This window comes from Rhinatrema bivittatum, chromosome 11 (assembly GCF_901001135.1).
Source record: "Rhinatrema bivittatum chromosome 11, aRhiBiv1.1, whole genome shotgun sequence".
Taxonomy (NCBI): domain Eukaryota; kingdom Metazoa; phylum Chordata; class Amphibia; order Gymnophiona; family Rhinatrematidae; genus Rhinatrema; species Rhinatrema bivittatum.
The window spans coordinates 78,224,479-78,245,974 of record NC_042625.1 but is presented as its reverse complement, the minus strand read 5'-3'; the positions used below and the strand labels follow the sequence as shown (position 1 = coordinate 78,245,974).

The 21,496-nt window shown below is 49.7% G+C and overlaps 1 protein-coding gene across 3 annotated transcripts in view; it reads left to right on the top strand.

Moving 5' to 3' along the window:
* PLEKHG2 (pleckstrin homology and RhoGEF domain containing G2) overlaps positions 1–20,490 on the top strand; it is a 50,802-nt gene extending 30,312 nt beyond the window's left edge. For 2 of the 3 annotated variants that reach the window (XM_029619823.1, XM_029619821.1), the window contains exons 9-19: positions 3,496–3,678; positions 4,624–4,716; positions 4,894–4,980; positions 6,110–6,143; positions 6,602–6,706; positions 7,165–7,266; positions 7,946–7,984; positions 8,106–8,122; positions 10,141–10,449; positions 10,795–12,301; positions 14,758–20,490. In XM_029619823.1, the coding sequence (XP_029475683.1) occupies positions 3,496–3,678; positions 4,624–4,716; positions 4,894–4,980; positions 6,110–6,143; positions 6,602–6,706; positions 7,165–7,266; positions 7,946–7,984; positions 8,106–8,122; positions 10,141–10,449; positions 10,795–12,301; positions 14,758–17,864 (5,583 nt within the window). In that variant the 3' untranslated portion in view covers positions 17,865–20,490. The remainder of the gene's footprint in view (positions 1–3,495; positions 3,679–4,623; positions 4,717–4,893; positions 4,981–6,109; positions 6,144–6,601; positions 6,707–7,164; positions 7,267–7,945; positions 7,985–8,105; positions 8,123–10,140; positions 10,450–10,794; positions 12,302–14,757) is intronic. The other variant, XM_029619822.1, reaches the window with a different exon arrangement.
* The last annotated feature ends 1,006 nt before the right edge of the window (positions 20,491–21,496 follow it).

Genomic DNA, 21,496 nt, shown 5'->3' with positions numbered 1-21,496 from the left:
CTGACAGAAGCAGTGCGTGGTACAGGCCAGGCACTTCTTGTGTGATGGAACCAGTGCGTGGTACAGGCCAGGCACTTCTTGTGTGATGTAAACAGCGCATGGTACAAGCCAGGCACGTCCTGTGTGATGGAATCAGTACATGGTACAGGCCAGGCACATCCTGTGTGTTGGAATCAGTGCGTGATACAGGCAAGGTACTTGTTGTTTGATGGAACCAGTACATGGTGCAGGCTAGGCACTTCCTGTATGATGGAATCAGCGTGTAGTACAGGCAAGACACATCCTATGTGATGGAACCAGTGCGTGGTACAGGCCAGGCACTTTCTGATTGATGGAATCAGTGTATGGTAGCTGGACTGGTATCTTCTGCAGAGGACCCAGGTTTCATTCCCTGGTCAGATCTTCTGTTCCCCATATCGACCGAAGCTGGGGTTGTTGTAGAAGGCAGCGTTCACAGCCCCTGGGAGAAGGGTGTCCTTGTGCAGTGGTGACACCTAATGAATGGATTGGGGCCCAGGACTGCAGGCTTTCAAAGGCAGCCCTGGCGTGTGGTCCCTGTCTGAGAAGCATCACTGCAATGACTGAACTAAGCGAGTTGAGAATGGGAGATGCAAAATAGGGCAAACATTTCCAGATAGCTCCTAAGGAAGGCTTAGTGGGCCCATGGGGCCATAGCCTGGCAGAGGCTGGTTCCGATTGAGCTGGAAGTCCAAAGGAGGAAACTACTGGGCCAAAATTAAAAAAAAAAAAAGAGAGAGAGAAAAGGAGCAGTGTATGCTACAGGAATTCCACTTACACTTTACTTTCTTTTGAAAATGAATCCTGCTGAAACTGCCTGCACAGCTGCTGATTTGTAGCCAAAAGTAAATCTGCATGCGGAGCAATCCCCGCCCCCGGAAGCACCTCCGCTCGTGGCGGGTAAACGTCTGCGTGCGTGGAACTCTACCCGCACATCGGGTGGGCAATTTTGGGACAGACCACCTCCAAGGATAAAACCCCGGGTTACCCCAGAAAATGCCTTTGGGAAACTGACCCTCTCAGGGGGCAATTTTTCAAAAGCCATTTATGCACAGGGATCAACAACCAGCAGGAGGTGGGGGCCAGGTCATTGGGGAGGGGGGGGGGGGCAACAACGTGCGTGGCTTGGCGTTGTCTTGCAAGGGGATTAAAGCATGCGCCGATCCTGGTGGGAACTTTCCCCCTCCAGCAGGGGCCAAGTTTGAAAGGGAAGGTCCGCGCTTACTTTCCTCCGGAGAACCAGTAAAATGCCCCAGAGACTTTGCAATCACCCGCAGACGTCTGGAAGCTGCGCCCTTCAGAGAATCGAGCACGTGGCACACAACAAGGCGATTACAATTCAAGAATCCTTATTGGCCCCGATCGGTTTTCAAGTGAGAACAGGAAAGAATTGCCCAGGTACCCTGAGGACCACAACAAAGACCGTTCCCAGGTTCTAGTAAACATTCGGTATTGTCTCTGCTTATCTTGAGCAGCTTGGCCTGACCGAAGATTTGCAGGTGAGGGATGTGGGAGGAGCCCTGAGGAGTCTCCCTGCTGCATGTGAGGGACTTTTCTAATTAAGGGTTACTTTTGCTGCATTTCACGAGGGTCTCTCGAAGGTGACATTCAGAGGCTTTGCCTTGGTAACTTTTGAAGTTATCTGGAGAAAACATAAGAACATGCCATACTGGGTCAGACCAAGGATCCATCAAGCCCAGCATCCTGTTTCCAACAGTGGTCAATCCAGGCCATAAGAACCTGGCAAGTACCCAAAAACTAAGTCTATTCCATGTAACCATTGCTAACCCAAGATTTGAAAATGTCCAACCCCCACCCCAGCTAAATTTCGTCCGCAGAACTCATTACGCGCGGAAAAACTTAGCCAGAGTAAAAGAGGCAGTGATGGATACGTTCCGGGAGGGTAAAAATAGTCCTGGGTTTTGCATGGCCTGGGCAGCCTCAGCTGGGTTAAAAAGAAGCATTTCTGCAGGGGTGTTTACATCAGGGGGAGAAAAACATTGCGTGCACATTTAGGGCCTGATTTTGAAAAACGTTCACGCGCTTAAAATTGAGTTTTACACGTGGAAATGCATTTTATCTGTGTAAGTGGGCTTTTGAAAATTGCTACAATGCTATCGAATTGTCCAAAGGATTTACATGCGTAAGGGCACTTTATGCGCGTAAATGGCTTTTGAGAATTGCTATAATAGTAATTACATTTATGCCCTGGAACACCCTTGACCCGGTTCCTTTATTCACCAGCTACGTTTGTACGTCTTGCGATTTAAGGCGCCACTGTAAGGTGACTTTTAAAAGCCCTATGCATGCCAAAGCCAGGTGATATTATGCGCATAAGTCAGGCTGGTGTGCGCCGTGTGGATTTTAAAAAGCGCGCAAGTACGCGCATATCTCCCGGTACGCGCACAAAAAATCTTTTACAAAAAAAGGAGCGGGATGTGGGCGTGGTCAGAGCAGGGCAGGGCGGTCCTAGGTTTCTCAATGAAATCTGTGCACACATGCTTATGCACACAAGCACGCTCCGGGGTTCCCTACCTCGTAACTTTACTTCTGCTACAGATGGTGTGTAAATCCTAAAACAGGGTTTTAAGGATAGGGGCTAACAGGGTAAAAGGCTAGTTAACTAGAGGGGGGTTAGGAAGTCCTATCTTTTACCTGGGCGAACTGGGAATGAACTGGGGAAACTGATAATTGAGTCAGTGCATGTGTAGAGGCGGCATTTGTGTGCACATATGCACATCCATATAAAATTGTGCACACATGCACACGCGGACAGCCTATTTTACTTCATGTGTGCATATACACATGCATGTTATAATATGGCCGCGTGCTTTGGCGCGAGGCAACATACCTGTGTACATGTGTGCCTGCGCGGCTGTTTCTACGTTACCATCTAATTTAGCTGGTGAAAGGGCAGGGCGGGATTTTTACCCAGTTGGATTTAGCCAGCTAATGTTCAAAGTTAGTCGGATACATCGTTTGAAAATCCACCTCGAGTTTTCCTGTTACCTCACAGGCTGCCTGGTAGTGGAGGGAGGTTGTTTTTCTGAATATTCTTTTTGAATGGAGAGCAGGAAGGGGTAACATCCTAATTCTGTCAGGGCTCCATTGTTGGAAGAAGGTCATTTTGTAGTCCTGGACGTGCTGGATTTCTATTGGGGCTTTGTCCCATTCTGTGAAGTTTGGGGTTAATGATAGACATCCAGTGTACAATGCTGGTCAGTTTCCTGCCTTTCAGAAGTGATACAGGGTATGGAAGTGAATAGAGTTGCCACCTCACTCGGGTGAACGTGAACAGGCCAATCCAGTCCAGGTTTTGCCCCTGCTTCCCCTAAGAATGCACCTCTATACATGCAAAACCAGGTGTGGATCAGCTCGTTGGAATTGATGTGGGAGGAGTTCCAGCCTCCCTCTTGTTGATCCCCTCTGCCAGGATGGTGAGCCTGAGGCTGCTGTGCTTCTGTTTCCCACCCACAGGAGATCCAGAGTCTGCTGGTGAGCTGGAAGGGCCCAGACCTCTGTGCCTTTGGGGAGCTGGTCCTGGAGGGGATGCTTCGCGTGCAGCGCGTGAAAAAGGAGCGAGCCTTCTTCCTCTTCAGCAAGATGCTGCTGATCGCCAAGAAGCGGGGGGAGCAGTACGTCTACAAGACGCACATCTTTGTAAGCTGGCCCCGTTTGCCCTGCCGCATCGTCTCACCCTTGTTTTCCTGGCTGCAGGCTCCCTCTGCTGGTCGAGGGCAAGACACTGATGCTGGGGCACTCCACTGATTGACGCAGGAGTTGCAGGTCTGCGGGTCAGGATGGAGACCTCGTGTCTGAGTCCCTCAGGGGTGGGTGACTTGTAGGAAGAAATCCCCAGATCTCCACCCCCCGACTGACTGCAGTCAGTGCTCTCTCCCATGCTTCCTTTTGCATGAAGCCATTTGTCACTCAGGTGGAGGGAGGAGGCGCTGGGAGTCCAGCCTGCCTGTGATCCTTCAGCATTCCCTCGGCAAGCCCAGCCTGCTGGTATCTAGTGATTTTTTATGCCCTCTTAGCTGCAAATCTCAAAGATCCCATAGGGGTATGACACTGCCCTTTAAAACTAATGTGAAGGGACAACCCTCTAGTTCAGGTCATAAATCTGCACACGATGGCACAGGGGATCCAGTTTCAGATACTGTCTTCATCAGGGCTGCTTGGTCCATGGAGAAGGTGACCTCAGGACTGAGCAGGGAGGGAAGACAGTTGCTGGCTATCATGGCAGCTCCTGCCAGGCAAAGAGTGACACAGGGGATGTGCCTCGTGCCTCATAGGGGGTGTCCCTTCAGCCTTTGGGCCAGTGAGAGTCTCCAGAGTCACCCGGGAAATGCCATCTGGGGAGAGCCGCCTGGGAGAAAGGCCAATAAAAGCCCAGCTAAGGTAATGTGGAAAAAGCACTGTGGTTATTCCCTGCACTCCAGAATAAACAGATTGCTTCCTCCTTTTCACATCACAAAGCTTGCAGAGTGTGGGCAAGAGCAAAGCCCTCTGCGTGAGCCTGGGACTGTCAGCAGCCAGTCACAGTATTTAATATCCAGGAATCCCTCTGAAACCAAAGTGACCTTCTCTCTCTCCACCCCTCAGTGCTGCAGCCTGGCCCTGACCGAACACATGAAGGATTCGTTGAGCTTCAAAGTGGCAGATCTGACAATTCCCAAGCAGCAGCAGGTTGTGCAGGTGAGGAGGAGGATCTCTGAGCTGCATGCCCCATCTTCCTGCCCCCGTTTCTGACCTGCCAGGAAAAGATTTGCCTCTTGCCTGTGACTCCTTGCCCGAAACCAAAATGCACATTCCCTGATGCTACTGTGTTCTCTCTTCCCTTGCACGAATACCACAACTCACTTCCTTGAGCAGGCCAAGAACCAGGAGGAGAAGCGTCTGTGGATTCATTATCTGAAGCGTCTAATTGTGGAGAATCACCCAGCTTCCATTCCACAAAAGGTATGGTGATGATACTGCTCCTACAGTCATTCCCCTCTCTCCTGTCCCTTCCCATCATACTGCCTTGGCTGCCCCATTGCGTCCTACTGCCTGATCCCCCCCATCTCATTGTGCAATCCAATCACTCCCATTCTGTCCAGCTGCCCCTTTCCTGTCTTGTTTGTTTGTTTATTAAAATTTCTGAATTGCTTTGTGCAGAAGCTCTAAGCGATTTACATAAAAATGTACATAATAATCAACAAATAAAATTGGCATAAAATTAAACATAAAAAGACAAAGTCAAAATTGGACAAAAACAAAAATATCAGTAGGCATATGGTAAAAGCCTATGAAATTGTTAAACTGCACTCAAATATTCTTCACAGAAACATCGCTTAAGGATTGTAACTCATACGGCACAAAGCAATAAAAACTGTACAGGTTCTACTAAATGAACGCTTGATTCAGCAAGTATATCTTCAGGTGGGCTCGTCATTTCTTTGAACGTTCCTCGAGCCTCAGGACCATAGGTACTGAATTCCATAGAATGGGTGCTGCTATAGAAAAAGCACATTCTCTAGTACAGGCCTGCCTCGCTGTTTTGATCCAACCGGCCTCTTTCCTGGGATCTAAGGTTTCTCTTTGGTTGATAAATGCATAATAATGAGTTAACCCAAGGGAAGGAAACATAACTAAGCAATTTGTGAATCAAGAGTAATACTTTTTCATTTGTACTGGAAAACAGACTGGAAGCCCATCCTGCCACCTGGCCAAGCCATCCTGCCCTGCCTCCCAGCTGCTCTCATCCTGCCAGCCACCCCCTCTCAGCCTGCCACTCGATTGCTCCTGTCCTGCCCAGCCAATCCTCCCTTCCAGCTCCTGGCCACACACACTCCCTCCCATCCTGCCACCTTGCCCCTCCCCCCTTCTCCTTTCCTACTGCTCCCTCCTGTCTTGCTACAGGAATTAGATTTGTTTGTCCTACACAGTGCATCATCTCGTGTACCCTAAATCTGTAGCCCTTCACCCTGGCAGTCTCTGCCTGTTACCTCATTATAGAGCTAGCTTGCCTCAGAAGGGAGGGAGGGAGGGCTGGTGGGTGCTCTGGGAACACACATACTAACACCAATTTTCCATCACTTGGTTGCAGGCCAAGCAGGTTCTCCTGGAAAACAGCTTTCAGTGTAAGTGAGGCCATTGCTTTTCCCTACAACCAGATTCTGAATTTCTGACTCTCAGAGGTGGGAGACCCCGCTCTGGCTCTGTGCATGAGACCAGGAGAGAAACTGCAGGTGACCTGGGAAAGGAGATCCCATCCCAGCTGGTGACTACCTGCTCAGTTTTGATCTAATCTGTGAGTTGGGTTCTCTCTTCCTGGGACCTGGCTCCTGTTGCTTCCAGGAGCTGGGATGCCCATCTCGCCTTTCTGTGACTCCAGGGATAGTCTTTCTTTCAGCTTTGGTTGATGATCTTCGCAGGGTTAGTCTCACCTGGATGTGGTAACTGGTTCAGAGAGGTTGGAGAAGGTCTGCAGGGTTGGGGAATAAGGTGGAGAAGAGGAGTTGGGGGAAGAAAGCTTTACAGAAATGTCACTTTTGCAAGTGCAGAACACATTTTGGCTTCACTCGTGTCCTCTTCCTAGCAGACTCGCCCGAGGTCCGATTGAGCCCCGACTCTCTTTGGAAATCTTTCTCTTCTCCATGGACAGCCGACACCAGGGGCTGCCCACAAATCCGCCGCCAGTCAGGTATGGAATTCCAGCCAGGAGGATATCGGGGTCAGTCCTCCCCAAGCTCATGGCAAAGCGGGATACTTTGTGCACATGTAAAATTGGTGGTCAATGTGAAAACACAAACTATTGATAAAAGCAAACCTGGAAGTATTGTAAGGGCAGGGAGTGATATCACCTGATCACTGAGAGCAGGGGAGAGGGAGCTGTGAGAGCACCTGAGCTCTCCCCAGCAGCGAGGGGGGGGGGAGTATGAGATCACCTGAGCTGACACCCCCCTTCCCAGCAGTGAGAGAGGGGGGAGGTGTGAGATCACCTCAGCAGTAAGGAAGGAGGGAGGTGTGAGATCAGGTGAGCACTGGTCAGCAATGAGGGAGAGAGAGTTGTGAGATCCTCTGAGCTCCTGCTGCAGTGAGGGGAGGGCATGAGATCACCTCAGCCCTCCCCCAGCAATATCCTTTCCTTTGTTATTATAGAACCACCACAGTTTATCTATAGCCCGGAGCGGGGACGGAAGAGCTTATCTGTCTGCAGCTTGGATAACAGTGGCCCGTATCGTCGCGGGAGGCGGCAGTCCGGTGAGTGCCTCACATCACCATCATTCTGATTATTCAGACGTCTGCCACCCAGAGCGAGTTTCCAGGGACTAAGACCGAGCTGATGAGATTACCGGCCGCCGACTAGGGTTTAAATAACTTTGAAAATTCAGCCCTCAGACAGAAGTAGGAATAGGGGACAATCCATGAAACTATCTAGGAGCAGGTTTTAAACAAAGGGAAGAAAGTATTTTTGCAGTCAATGCACAGTTTAGCTGGGAGATTTGTTGCCAGAAGATGTGGTCAAAGCAAGCACTATAGAGGAGTCCAAGACAGGTTCGGACAAGTTTCTGGCAGTCAGGTCCATGAACAACCATGAGCCAGATAGACTTGGGGATGACTGTCTCTTACTGCTGGGAGCTGGGAGGGAATTTATCTTCCCTTTAGGATCCACCGGGCACCTCTTCCAGGCAGCCCGGATTGACCACTGTCAGAGAAAGGATGCTGGGCTGACCCAGGGTGGCACTTCATATGTTTTTATGAGCCCTATGGAAAATCCGAATTTAGCACCCTGTAGTGCAGAATTCTTATAGGAATACTTCGGAAATGACTTTCTTGCAGGTACAGTGGTTTCAGGGCTTTCGGACAGGGATTTCTCCTGCCCCTGGTCACTTTGTGAAAATATTTTCAGTAATATCTGTAAACCTCATTTCTCCTGCAGAGCCAGCGCAGGAGATCCCACTGGCCTTCACCGGACGCTGTAAGTATGCATCCAGGGAACATTTCTGTAGAAGACCAGCAGGAAGCTTGCGCCGAGCGAGGAGGGGAAGGTCTAACGTCTCTTTTTTTGTTTTTTTTGTTTCTGTTTCTTTCTGTTACAGCGATTGCCAAGCTAAAGGTGAGTCAGTGGAAGATTTCCCATGTGTCGTGGGGGCTAGGAGCCGTGGGTTTTTGGGGACTGTCATGTGGCGAGGGTGAGGCACAGTGCAGAGAAGGCTGTGGAGTAACACATTTTGCGTTCTCTTGCAGGAGATGAATAACCGTTAATAACACAGCAACACTCGTGGGGTAAATTCTCAAAGCCAACTAGCCGGCTGAGTAAGGACTTGGCTGGCTAGATTTAAAGCCTTTACAGGGGACGAGTGAGCTAAATTTAGCCACCTAGTCTCAAATTCTGGGTGGTCCCAGGAGCAGGTTTAAATCAAGGAAAGAAAATGTGGTGGCTAAGGCTGATTTTCAGCTCTAGCCACCTAACTTGGCCGGCCAAATTGAGGTGCTGTCATAGCAGGTCTATATATCCTGGAGCCCCGATGTTATAAATAAGCCCTCCGGAGCCGCAATCTCCCTCTCTGCTTCTCTGCTGAAGCCACAGTATAAGTTAAGTGTCCCCAAGATCCAGGCCTCTCTCCTCCCCGTCCTTTCACCCCCCCTCCCCACCCCACTGGTAGCAGGGGGAGGTTCCCAATGTCTGGAGTCAGAGGGGCGCACAGATCACTTCCTGCCACCAGGTGTGGAGAGGGAGGGGAGTGGTGGGGAGATGGGCCCAGCAGGGCTTTAGGGAGAGTGGAGAGAGGGAGAGAAAGGAATCACAGGGAAGGGGGCTCTCATCATCCTTTGGATGCTGGGCGGGAGGGAGGGCCAGCAGGGTAATTAGGAGGGACTTTTGTTTCAGTTTGGTGCTGCCCCAGGGTACATTTTCAGTAAGGGCTAAGTTTTAGCCAGGCAAATGACCTCGCCAGTTAAGTTGTGGCTGAATGTTTCCCAAGCTTTAACCAAATAAACCTAGCCACTTAGCAGCTCCTTGAAAATGTATCCCATAGTATTGAAACTGAAAAAAGGTGCACTGATCTGTCATGTTGAGCCTTGATAAGTGGACTCTGGACACCCCTCGCTGGCTGTTTATAAGTCTCGCACCAACTTCTGTCCTTAGCGGCTAAGAATATGCCCCGTTGAGGTCCGGGCAAAGCTCTGTGTAAGATGCCTCAGTTGGTCCTGAGCATGGACTAAGACCATCTTTTAGGTAAAATAAGAATTCTGTATTCAGCAAAGACTCAGCTGCACATACAGAGCACTTATTTCTTCTCCGTTTGCATAAACGAGCCGTTTTGAAGGCAGAGGGATGGACTGGATGATGTCCTTTTCAGCTCTTTATTCCTATGACTCTAGATGACCTCTTGAAGCCCCTTCCAACCTTATCTTTCTGTCATTCTCCATTCAGTGAAGGGAAATCAGTGGTAGAGATCATCTGTATCAGTTGTCAGGTTTCCAGAGAAACAATAGGAAGCTCAGAGCCTCTCAGTTTACTGCTTCAGTCCCTCCCCTTCAGGAAACCTGCAGGGAAACAAGGGCTGGAGAAGGGAGCAGAGCAACTGTTTTCTGCTCTGCTGTGTCTGCTCCAACCTTACTCCCTCCCCTTCTTCAGAAAGCCTGCAGGTAACTGGAGAGGAGGAGTGAGTCTAGAGTACACCCTACACTCAGCATATGAGGAAAAAATGAAGAGGGGCCGCAACAGACACAGCTCAGTCTGCAGCTGTGATTCCAGGACTTGGGACTCAACTGAGGATGAGTGGGGGTGTACAGGTCAGGGAACTGTGACTTAGAAGGGGTGGGAGCAGGGAGGGAGGAATAAGAAGAATGCTGGGGTCATCCCTGGAGAGTTGAAAAGTCGTGGGGGTGTGGTAGAGAGTGAATTAGTGGGGGAGGGGAGGTGGAAGAGAGAAAACTGTTGCGCATTATTCCTTCCCCCTTCCCTGCAAATCTCAGGGTGACCACAACTCAAAAGTATGTCCATGTCTGGAGAACTTCTTCCAAAGAAGTACCTTTGTTTCTTCTTTGTTGACTAATTAGTGACATAACTAAAGTCAGGAAAGCCTTGGAGAGCTGTTGTGTTACTGTGCTTGTCTTGTGTCCCTCCAGCATGCAGGCAGTGAGGGGGAGCTCTTCCCCACCTCGGAGTCCATCAAGTCATCAGGCAGCACCTGCACAGTAGCCTCCAGTGTGATTGAGGTGGAGATGACCGGCGATGCTGAGGAGTCAGACCCCACTGAAGAGCCCCTCTCCTCCACCTTCTCCCTAAGTGACGGACCACTGTCCACCGGCTTCTCCATCACTGAGGAGATCCTTGAGCTGCTAAACCAAAAAGGTCTGAAGGGGGCACCTGAAGATACAGAAAGATCACTGGGAAAAGAAGTGCAAGATATGGGCCCAGCCACAGAACCAGAGAAGGTAAAAAGAGTATTTAAAAGATCATTCAACTGCAACAGTGGACAGACAATGCACACTTTTGAAAAGTTTTTCCTTCTCCCAGAGGACAAGGACAGCCAGAACAGAAACTGCTTAGCTTGTGGATGGTTTTCTGTTTGTATTTTAGTTTTCAGATTTTCCAGTTCAATGCCTTCTGCTTGAAACAGGCAACATAGTCCATTGGTGATGGCTGCCACCATAGCCATGTTTTGACCTTCACGTGAATCGTCATTGAACTAAAGCTGCTCATCCTCCTCCCTGCAGCAATGGGCAAATGGAACAATAAAACCTGTATGTTGCTAATTCTCTCTCTGTCTTTGCTCACAGGGTCTGCTGATGTACAACACTTTGCACGAAGACACTTTAGAAGATCTGGAGGACCTTGTACAATTAAGAGCACTTCAGGAAGAGACAGAAGATTCCTTGTGTGACAGCATGAATTCAGAAGGAAATTATTATGCCCCAGCCCCAGGAAATGCATTGTTGGAAAAAACAACCGCCAGTGTACCCACTGGATACCATCCATCTGTAAGTGAGTCTTCTGAAGAAGAGGAACAAAGACAGGAAAATGGATCTTCCCCTCTTCATGTTTTGGAGGACCTGGGGGAAGATGATGTGCCTGCCTTGTCCATTGAACCAGAGGAGCTGGAAGACCACTGCATGAAAGATAACTTGCCTCTCGATGTGCAAGAAGATCTGAAAGAGCAACTTGATGTCACAGCCCATGTCGATAAGAGCAGCTGCATTCGTTTTGCTGAAGACCATTTACAAGTCAGTGATAGAGAACTGGATGCTTCCAACCAATCAAGCCCCTGTTCCCAAATATTGTCTAGTTGGCCAGAGGGTGGCGAAGAGCCTCTCTGCAATTCAGTGGACAAATCTGAAAGGACGGCCAGTCTTAAGAGAGATTCTGCTTTGACCCAAGATGACAGATTATTGATTGAAAAGATAAAAAATTACTATGACGCAACTGAGACAAACAGTTTCTATCTGAATCGGAGAGAGAGTGTCTCATACATTCCAACAGGCGTGGTTAAGGATTCCATTCTGAGGTTTAATTACATCCTCCAGCAGGAGAGCAAAAAAGACCAAGAGGAAAGACAGTGTCAGCAAGGTGAGGGCTGCTACTTGACCCTTGGAGTTTCAAGCCAGCAAAGCAGAGTGTCCGTGCCCAATGATGATGAACAGCTCCACAACAGTGGTAGTGATGGAAAACCCCAGGGAAACCAGGAGCCTGAATGTGACTCTGACTATAAGTCCTGTGCTGAAATCAGAAAGGTGTGGAAGGACAAAGAGAAGAGAACCACCAGTCCCCAAAAACCCTCTGGTGTCCTCAAACGAGCAAAGAAGAGTAAAAAAGGATTGGATGGCCATCAAGAGAGCCCATTCAATGACGCCTTAGTCATTGTCGAAGAATCTGATCTAGATGTTGCAGCCCCCATACTGAAAGAGACCCTCTCAGAGGCCAAGATAGAAAAAGAATCCCCCATGAGCAAGAAAGCCAGCAAGCCCGAGAGTTCATTGGTTTCCATCCATGGCCTACCAGATCACGAGTCTTCTAAAAACATCCCATCCAGGAAGGCGACCTGCTGTTCAGGCCCAGCCTTGCCCGGCCTCGGCTTCCACATGGAAGGCAGTGGCTGCCTGATTGAGAACTCGGAGAAGATCATCAATAAAGTGCAGTTGCTGGCCCAGATGTACAGCGAAAAGATTGGCAGGATGAAGGCACCCAAGAGAGCCAGGGATTCCCAAGACCAGATGACAAAAAAGAAAAGGGGAGTCAGGAGTTTGCCAAAGCTTCCAGAGGAGAAGCCCCCGGACACCAAGACAGCAGGTGTGTATGTTCTCCCGGAAAGAAAATCCTGGTTGGTAATAAAGTTGCAAAAGTTCCCTTTAGTGGTAAATCAATCTAACCAATTTGTGGCTGTCCATTGTTTTCCAGCTTTTATCATGTTAGTGTCCTGGACCCGTTGAGGTCAATATTCAGTTACTGCCCCCCGCCCCCCCCCCCGATAGCACAGTTAGACGGATAAACGTATCCGTCTAACTTTGGAGGTATGTTCAATGGTGCGGCCACACTATTGAATATTGCTGGCTTTCTTAGAGTTAGCAGGCTAACTTTAGGACAGCTCTCTGGCCCAACCAGAGTTAACCAGATAACTTAGCCAGCTAAAGTGACTCCTATCGGGAATGCCAGTAAGTTATCCGTCTAAATTTTATCCGGACAAAATATAGCCAGCTAAGTGCTAAATGACTCCGAATATGGACCTCCTGATTTTTTAAGAAAAGCAGGACTGCATGGAAAGGGTTAAAACTAGATCTAGATTAACCTGTTCTGAAAAACATGGAACTACTTGATCGTTTCTAGCGCTGAGCACTGGAAAGAAAGTGAAGAGCCCTCCCTAGCCACGCATTTTCTGTAACCGATTCCTAGCCCACAGTAACAATAACAGAAACCTGGCCAAGGGTCTTTCAGCCAAACGCAGATTGAAAGGCTTTTGCTTCCCAGCACTGCAATGCTGCGTACAAATCTCTGCTCAGCATCCAGCACCGAGATAATCATCTGTTCGCCGGCACGCAGCGGGTGGTTTGCAAGAGGTGAAGCAAAGGGCAGCCCGTGTGCAATTCTTTCCCAGGCCAGGACCGATGCACCCAAAGCAGCGGCCACGACGCTCGGATCAGAGAGAAGCCGAAGGTTTCAGGGTCCGAAACTAAGCCGTTAGTAAAGGGTTTGCGTGCACTTAGCGGCTAATTTTCTGAGGAGTCTGAAAAATCGAATCCCTGCCTGACCGCCAGCGACAACGTGAGCCGCCTGACCCCTCGCTTACCAGCTCTCCTTTCTGCCACCCCCCTCCCCCTCTTTTAGCTTCTGTTTTTTGCCCGACCTCTGGGCATCCCTTATCAACCATTTCCTGGGGATCTTCAGGCTGGAAAGTTTCCCGTGGGACTGCAGATCCCTTCGGCTCTTCTGGGATGTCGGACTGGCCCGGACGGCGCAGCTAAGGCCATGAGCACAAGTCCCGGTCTCCCTACAAAGCCTAGAAAAGAGGCCTCCGCGCCCCCCCCCCCCCCTCAAATCCGGGTTCAAGTAGTGTTTGGGGAAATTTTCAGCGCTGTCCTCATAGTTGCAAGGCGCACACACAGGTTTTTTTGGTTTTTTTTTTTTTTACCAGGAACGCGTGCGCCCACTTCCCTCAAAAAGGAGAGTCCCGGCAGCGTCCTCTCCCTTTGAAAACTGCGTGCGAGGGAGGCAATACCCAAAGAGATACCTGGGCACTTTTTCTGAGGAAAACAGCGCGCCCTGCTTTAGAAAATGCCAAAACTGCACGCATCGTTATCTCCCCTGACCTGGCCTGTTCTGTTGATGCCCCCCGGGGTAAATGGCTTCCTGAAAATCGCCCCGGCCCGTGACCGTTAAAGCTTTCTGACCGCGTCCGCAGGCTCTCGAGCGAGTGCTTCTCAGCCACAGGGAGGCAGCGAGATCTCCAGGCTGGGCAGGATGGGCTTTCCGGGGTTTACCATGCACCGACTCAGGCTCTGGTCCTCAGAGAAGGCCAGTGCACGTGTTTTGGGGTTTTTCGGCCTTTGCTGTGTGAAAGGTCTCCATGGCTGCCTCTGATCCATAACGCAAACGACTTGGTTCAGCCAGAATAACGCATGATCCAAAAATCACACGGATGTTCCTTTGTTTGGAAAATTAAGAAGTTGGATTGTCATGAATGTTTTAATGTGATACATGCCTCTCTCTTCTCTCCTCTTTTGGTGATATCGCTTCTTGTTCATCGTGTTTTATACCTCTAATATTAATATGTATCATTCTTATAATGCTACTATAGGCAGTGCTGATAAATATTCAGATATGATACATCCCTGCCCTAAAGAGCTTACAGTGTAACTCAGGGGTGGCCAACTGTGGTCCTGGAGAGCCACAAACAAGCCAGGATTTTAGGATATCCATGATAAATATGCATGAGACATATTTGCATACAATGGAGGCAGTGCATCGTGCATCTTCATTGTGGATGTCCTGCAAACCAGACATATTTCTAGCTCTTGAGGACTGGAATTGGTCACCAATGATATAACTGGGTACCCAAGGCAGCGGGAGAAATGGAAATTGAGGCCTGGCTTCCCCGGTTCCCAGCCCACTGCTGGGAACCGGGGCCATTCCTTCTCCCCTGTCTCTCAGGAGAGCCATTACATCAAGTCCACAGACTGAATTACCTCTGTCTCTAATGCTGTCCTTCTTTAAATGGTACTCTGATGTTTTCTCTCCTTCTTTCTCTTCAGGTGAGCCCCAAGTTTACGGACATGTTCTAATTCGCGAAGCCCTCGTGCATTTAAACTGCTTTCAAGAGAACAGGGTCCTCGTTTCTGCTGCCAAAGAGAATGTCTCGGGTTTGGAGAGAAGCAGGCTGGCAGTACCCCCTGACGTACCGCCACTGGGAACCAAGACCTTCCCTACCGACCCCCAGAGCTTGTCAGAAGGAGAGCCGAGATCAGCCCAGTCAGACTCTGTGAGCTGCAAATCCTCAGCACCTGCCGTCCCTTCCTCCCGGGGAAGCCCCATTCCACCAACAGTTTCAATGCCTGATCCTGAAGGGGACAAACATCCTGCACCCTGTGTCAGTGAGACGATTGAGTCTTCATCACTGCTGGTCTCGAAAGGGCCCCCGGGGCTGGCCTTGTGTGTTGCATGTGCTCCAGGAGGAGACAAAGGGTTGGAGCTGGTTGTCAGCAGCAGCAGAGAACCTCCAGATCCCAGGGACTGCACTGTTCTACCAGTGCCTTGTCCTGGTCCTACCAGCAGCGAAGGCAGTCGCAGGTCCCTTCCTGTGGATTGTCCATTCTTGGCAAGTCGTGAACTCGACCAGACAGACCCTGAACCCAAAAAAGCAGATTCTGGACCTGTGGCTGAGGATCCAGGAGAAGACTTAGATGTGTCAAGACCTTGCAAACAACTGGTGGATTTCTGCTCTGCGGGAACTTCAGAAGAAAACAAAATGGAAATGTCTTTATTAACGTTGACTCCACTGGCCCAAGCTGCTCCACCAGCATTGGTCAGTCCACCAGAAGAATCTCCCCCTGATATGTTCAGCACCTCAATAGTATGTGCAAATACATCAGGTAGGATTCCCACACTTACAGACCTTCTTGAAACTGAACCCATGTTGATAACCAGAGACATTCAAGGTGGGAATATAGCTCGGGTATCAGAGATCAATGCTCCCATCACTTTCCTAATTCCAGCTTCAGCCTTGAGCTCTGACTCCTTGCAGCTGCCCTCTAACCCCAAAACATCCACGTCAAAGTCAGTTTCTTCACCTGGAAGTGATGCAAGTCCCACTTCTACAATGCATACGGAACCAGCGACCATTTTCAATGCAAAGGATCAGGGCATGATGGTCCTTACAGAATTTTTGCAAGCTGAAACCCCAAGTATAAAATGCCCACCCCGTTCCTGGAGGGATGTGAGAACTTCTTCACAAGAGACACCATCTCCAGACACACATAGCAGTCCCCTGAGTTCTGCTGGCCCAAGGTTACAGCAGCCACTGTCACACTCAATAGAATCTGGGAATCCGTACTCCCAGCAACACAGAAAGGCAAGGGAGCCATCACTGGCTGGCCCAGAGGAGGCTTCAGGGCTACAGCTGGAGCTATCGCTTGCTGCTGCTGCGGCTTCAAGGGAAAGGCCCTGCTGTCCAGAATCCCAAAGATCTGATTCACTGTCTCGCTCTTCATCCTTCAGGAAGACAGCAGCAGCCTCCCAGGGATCTTGCAGCACTCCAGGTAACCTGGGAGCTGCAGCTTCTCCCAAGCAAGATCTCCAGCCAGGTCTTAAGCTTCTGCCCCTCTCTCCCATTCAGAGGAAACTGTCCAGTGCAGCTGCCATATCGAAATACTTAGCAGGTTCGTGCAGCAGCCAAGGCATGGTGAAACAGAAGGCACTGCCAAAGTCTAAAAGCTTAGATGCGGATACCCAACCTCAGCTGGCTCAGAGCCCACTAATACAGCCACCAGCATCACCTTCAGCCTGCCTGGGATACCAACCACCTGTCTCCGGCCACAAAAACTTGCCAGTCCCTTCCAGATCACCAGCAAGCGCATCAGCTGAATCACCAAAGAAGATGCCCAAGTCACCCAGTGCCACCGGAGATGAGGAAAAAGGAGCAGAGGCTGTCTCAGTTTTACAAAGGAGTGCCAAGTCATTTATTTCTGGATCTAAGCCCAGCGTCTCTCTGTCCCTTTCCTTTCCTCCTGGCAACAGTGCAGGAGTGCTGTCACCCATGGCAGCAGCATCTTCTGATCAGGAAGTACAGCTTGCGCCTGATTCAGACAGGGGATCCCCAGAGGAGTCCAACCATTTGTCTTCTGGCTCTGCTGCTGGGACAGCATCCCCTTTAAGCCAGCCTTCAGGTGTCCATGCCAACTCCCGCTCCACACAGACAGTGCTGACTGCCTCAGCATCTGAACCTAATTCCAGGGTCCAGTCCCCTACTCCACTGTGTACCAGAATCAGTTCTCCTCCCCCGGCCTTTAGGGGGCCAGCAGGAAAGCCGCCTCGCTCCTCCTTTGTGAACTCCAGGGCTTGTTCTTTCACACCTCTGTGCATTAGTTCCCAGGAATCTTCATCCTCCTGTTCTGCTAATTCAACTCCCACATGCAGGAGCCCTGAGGTCACATCTCCTTCCCTCCTGACCTCGGGCTCATACCTAGGGTTAGCCAGCTTACCTCAGAGTGGCAGGAGGATGCAGGGAAGTAGCCTTCCTTCTGCTAGCCTTACCCAAAGAGCTGGTAGCCCAATGCGTCCTGCCCGCCTATCCCTGGGTGCCACGAATGAAGACCCTAGTTTCTGGTGCACTGTGGGATCTCCCTTCCAGAGCCCTGGTGTGCAGTCACCTGTGAGAGCTGAAGGTAATGGGCTGAGTTCTCATGAGCTGACCAGCATCAACTGGCCCCATGTCCGTGATATCCGCTCAAAGTATGTGGTGTTGGGAAAGGATGATGGATTAAATCTTCAGAAAAAAGCAGAACAAGTGACATCTCCAAATTCTTCCAGATCACTGCCTGACGAGTCTTGGAGATTAGGACAGGCAGAGGAGTCTTCTGTTTTTGGCCATGGCCTAGCACCAGACTGTCTAAGGAGTACGGCAGAGGGTCAGGCATCTGCTTCAGAAGACAAAGTGCACTTCTCGGAAAACCAGGATAAAAGCCCCTTCAAAGCAAGCTACTCCACCACCGTCAACATCCAGATAGGGGGCAGTGGGCGGATTTCCTCCTTCAACAATGCCCAGGTCAGCCTTACTCACCCTTTCCTCGCCGCCCCAGAGTCCCAGGGTGTGAGAAGGATCAGTATTAACGGCAGCAGCTTAGAATCGCCACCTAAGACATGAGTAGATTCGCCCACCAGTGCCAAGGCGCATCATCCCCCTCCGCATGTCCCCGGACTGTTCCCAAGGGGAAACATGTAGGAATGCTTTTCGGAAGCCAGGATCCAGAAGGCTGTTAGAACCAGAGCTGGTGGAGTCGTTGAAGATCCTTTCCAAAAGACATTTGCAAATGCTCACTGTTCCATGCGTGTAAAGTGAAAATGCAGGGCTGAGGTTATAAAGAAGGCAGAAAACCATCCCATGGGCATTAATTTGCAAGTTTGCAATCCTGGCTTCATTGTGTGCATCCTCTAGCATCACTAGACCACTCGTCCAGAAGCATCACTGATCAGTTAATGTGATGGTCACCTGTGTGTCAAGTTGCATGTACGGGTCAGAACCGGGCAGCAAAAATGTTTCTTCTGGATCCAGGGCCTGATTTGCAGACCCTCTATGTGCATTGGCCTCTCTTGTTTTCACTTCAGCTGCACTGGGACACAGCTCGCAGGTTCCTTTTTACCTGCGGACTTTGCACCAATTCTCAAAGAGGAAGCACCACACGGACTATGGCTTTGAAACTTGCCGTAGGTACGAGGCACCCACAGCCCTTTTGCATCTCCTTTTCTTCATGGACAAGGAGCTGAAAGTGCCACCTCATGTGGCCACAGGTACGCCCCAACTGGCAAATGATTCCAGAGGGCAATTTCAGACACCCAACTTCTGCGTGTAAATCACTACTTACCTGCTCTGAAAATTGCCCCTTCCCCCCCTCCCCCCCATGAATATTCTGTTGCTAGAAAACCAAGGCACAAAGACATTTCCATGGATTTAAAGGACCCAACGCAGAATGATCCTGATCTTCTGACTCTCTCTCTGCTGTAGAACCTTTACACTTTCTCTGGCTGCAGCAACCCTGAACCCTAACCTCTAAGCCCAACACCCCGCTTCAGTGTCCTTCTACGTGTTTCCCTTGTGAAGAAACCTTCTGAAGTAAGCTAAAGTCCTCTGACTCACCGCTCCAAACCCATCCCCTAATCTCCAAACCCTTGTAAGGGAACGAGACCTTCTGTGCTTCTTAGAGCTGCTTTGGCCCTTAGTGGAACTGAAGAGTCCTGAAATTTCAGCCTGGGGTACAGGCGAGGAGATTATTATTTACCAGGAGGAGGGATGAAGGTATCCTTTAGCTCCAGCCAGGGAATCCTCTGCTTCTGCTGTGACTGTCCAGGTAAAGGGAAGGGACTTCAAAAGATCCATCTGCTAGTCCCATCCGTCTGCCTCACTGAAAAAGAAGCATGTGTCTGTTTTTTTCTTTTCCAAACTTAAAGGATGTATGCTTGGTAGGGAGGGTAAAGCAGCAGCTGCGCCATGACCCAGAGACTGTGGAAGAGAAAGTGACCCAGTGCCAGTGAATGTGAGAGAGTGTCTGTGACGGCTGAGAAGAGGGAACATGAAAGTGCGCCTGATGGCCAGCAGCGGCTGGTGGTGATTGTGAGAGGTTTTTAGGAATGGAAGGATAATGATAGCAAAAGAGAGAGACAGAGATGGGTGTAAGTTTCCTAGGGAAGAAAGAACGAGGCAGGCACAGAGGATCCTCAGCTGTGGAGTAGGGATGGTGAAGTCCTTGGTTGGTAGGGTCTGTGGCATTGCAGGAGGGAGATGGTGCGTGGAAGCTGATGAAGGTGGGGATTGTAATCATCAGGAGCTGCCAGGTATGGAATAAATCATTCAGCTGGATAAATTGGTTTTAGGATAAGTTTCCACCCCCGCCTAGCTGGCTAGGTTGTTGCTGAGTATTCGCTTAAAGATAACCTGCTAAAATGAGCTCGCCAGCGTGGCTCCTCAGCAGCTCTTGGAAACTTGCCCCCCATTGTGAATAAAGATGATGCCAGGGACCACTGCACATCATGAAAGACTGAAAGAAGGTTTGGGGAGACTGGGGGTGTCCCAAACTAACTGTCGACCTTCCTGCAAGATTCCCAGGTGTTAAAGCAAGGCTGCTGTGTGGCATGCAAGCAGCGAAATAATTCTGCCATGAGATGTTAAATTCCATGATCCAATCTCAGCATGGGTCACGGCCCCCCAGAAGGGTCTGTGCTCCAGCGGGCCCGGGGTCCATCCAGAATAACTCAGACAGTGAAAGGCTAGGAACCTGCAGCAGAGAATTTGAGTTGTTGGAGGCTGAGGACTGGAGCTGCTCAGAACTGGAAAGAGAAAAATATAGCAAAAGTAGCAAAAGGCATTGGGCTTCGGTTAAGGTTTGTGGGTATATGCTGTGTCCGAGCCTGCACGGAGCTAGGTCAGAGGTGAGCACTTGCACCAATGTTTGCACTCCCATTGGACACTTCCAAAAGCTTGCTGTGATGGGGAGGAGATGGGGCTGCATGTTTGAGTTTAGTCTGTTATTTATACTTTACAATCTGTTTGTTAAATTAAAAGCCAGAGAGATATCCTCTCTTTCCTCTTCTTGTAAATACATTCTCTATATATTTAGCTATTTTTTATTTGGTCATCCCAGCTTTAAGATTTTTTTTTCTTAAAGTGTACATAACATTTGTATGAACTTTCTTTATTCTTGTATTCTGGGGGTTTTTTTTGTATTAAAGTCAATTTTTTTAAAAGTTAATTTCGTAAATAAATGGCATGGACTTCTCGTCTGTACTTTTCCTTTTCCAAGTCCCTCCACCCATGCCTTAAATGACTGGGAAAACCTTGGTTCTGCTTGGCTCCCCAGTGGTCACTGTCTCGCCTTTCCACCTACCATTGCTATAAAGCCCACAGTGGAACAGTTCTGTGCTGCAGCAGTCAAGCCTTCCACCTAGGATTCATCAACCATTTAATTCTCGCAGGATGACCAGCTTTAGGTCTCTTCTAGGATCATGGATGGTTGACCTAACCTGAAAGGACTACAAAGTCTTTTTCCACAGCAGCTGCACTTTGCGGCGCTTGGGATCTCTCTCCTGCACACCTAGAAAGGGACTGGGAATGACTGGCAGCTGCAGGTGCTGGAGTGGACTGTGGGTCCCGGGTGTCTCAGATACGTTAGTAGAGTGACCTTGCAACCCAACACGTGGCTAGTTTAGTAGCGGGGCTTTCACATTCCTTGTTCTTGGTGATTTATCGGAACTGGCTGCAGGAGGACCCAGCACTCGTGGCCCAAAGGCCAGCACCTCACTTTGCAGGTTTGGTGGCATTTCTGTTGGTTTAATGTACAGGGCAGCATGTTCTATGGTTTAATGTACAGGGCAGCATGTAAAAGGAAGTTAGTTGCCCATTCAACCCTCTCAAACCAAATGATAAAGATGTACAAGAGCATAAAGCACATTGGGGACCTCTTCCCCCCTTCCTTCTCTCCCAAGAAAAGGATACCGCTCTGGCTGTTTTAATAGTGAAGAGAAAAGCTGTGCTTGTAGTTGCCCAAAAGAACAGTGCTCTTGCCTGGTCCGTATCTGTACAGCAGAGACTGAGACTGATTCTGGCTGTGGACCCCCCCTGAGACTGTGCCGTAAGGGGGCCACGTTTCCATAGCAGGAACAGTCCTATGAAATGCGTCTTCTGTGAACGGTCAAGATGCAAGAGCAAAATTCCTTCCTAGTGCACCTCCTTCACCCCACCAGAGCTGAAGAGTCACTCACAGTCTTTTCAAGAGAAACGATAGC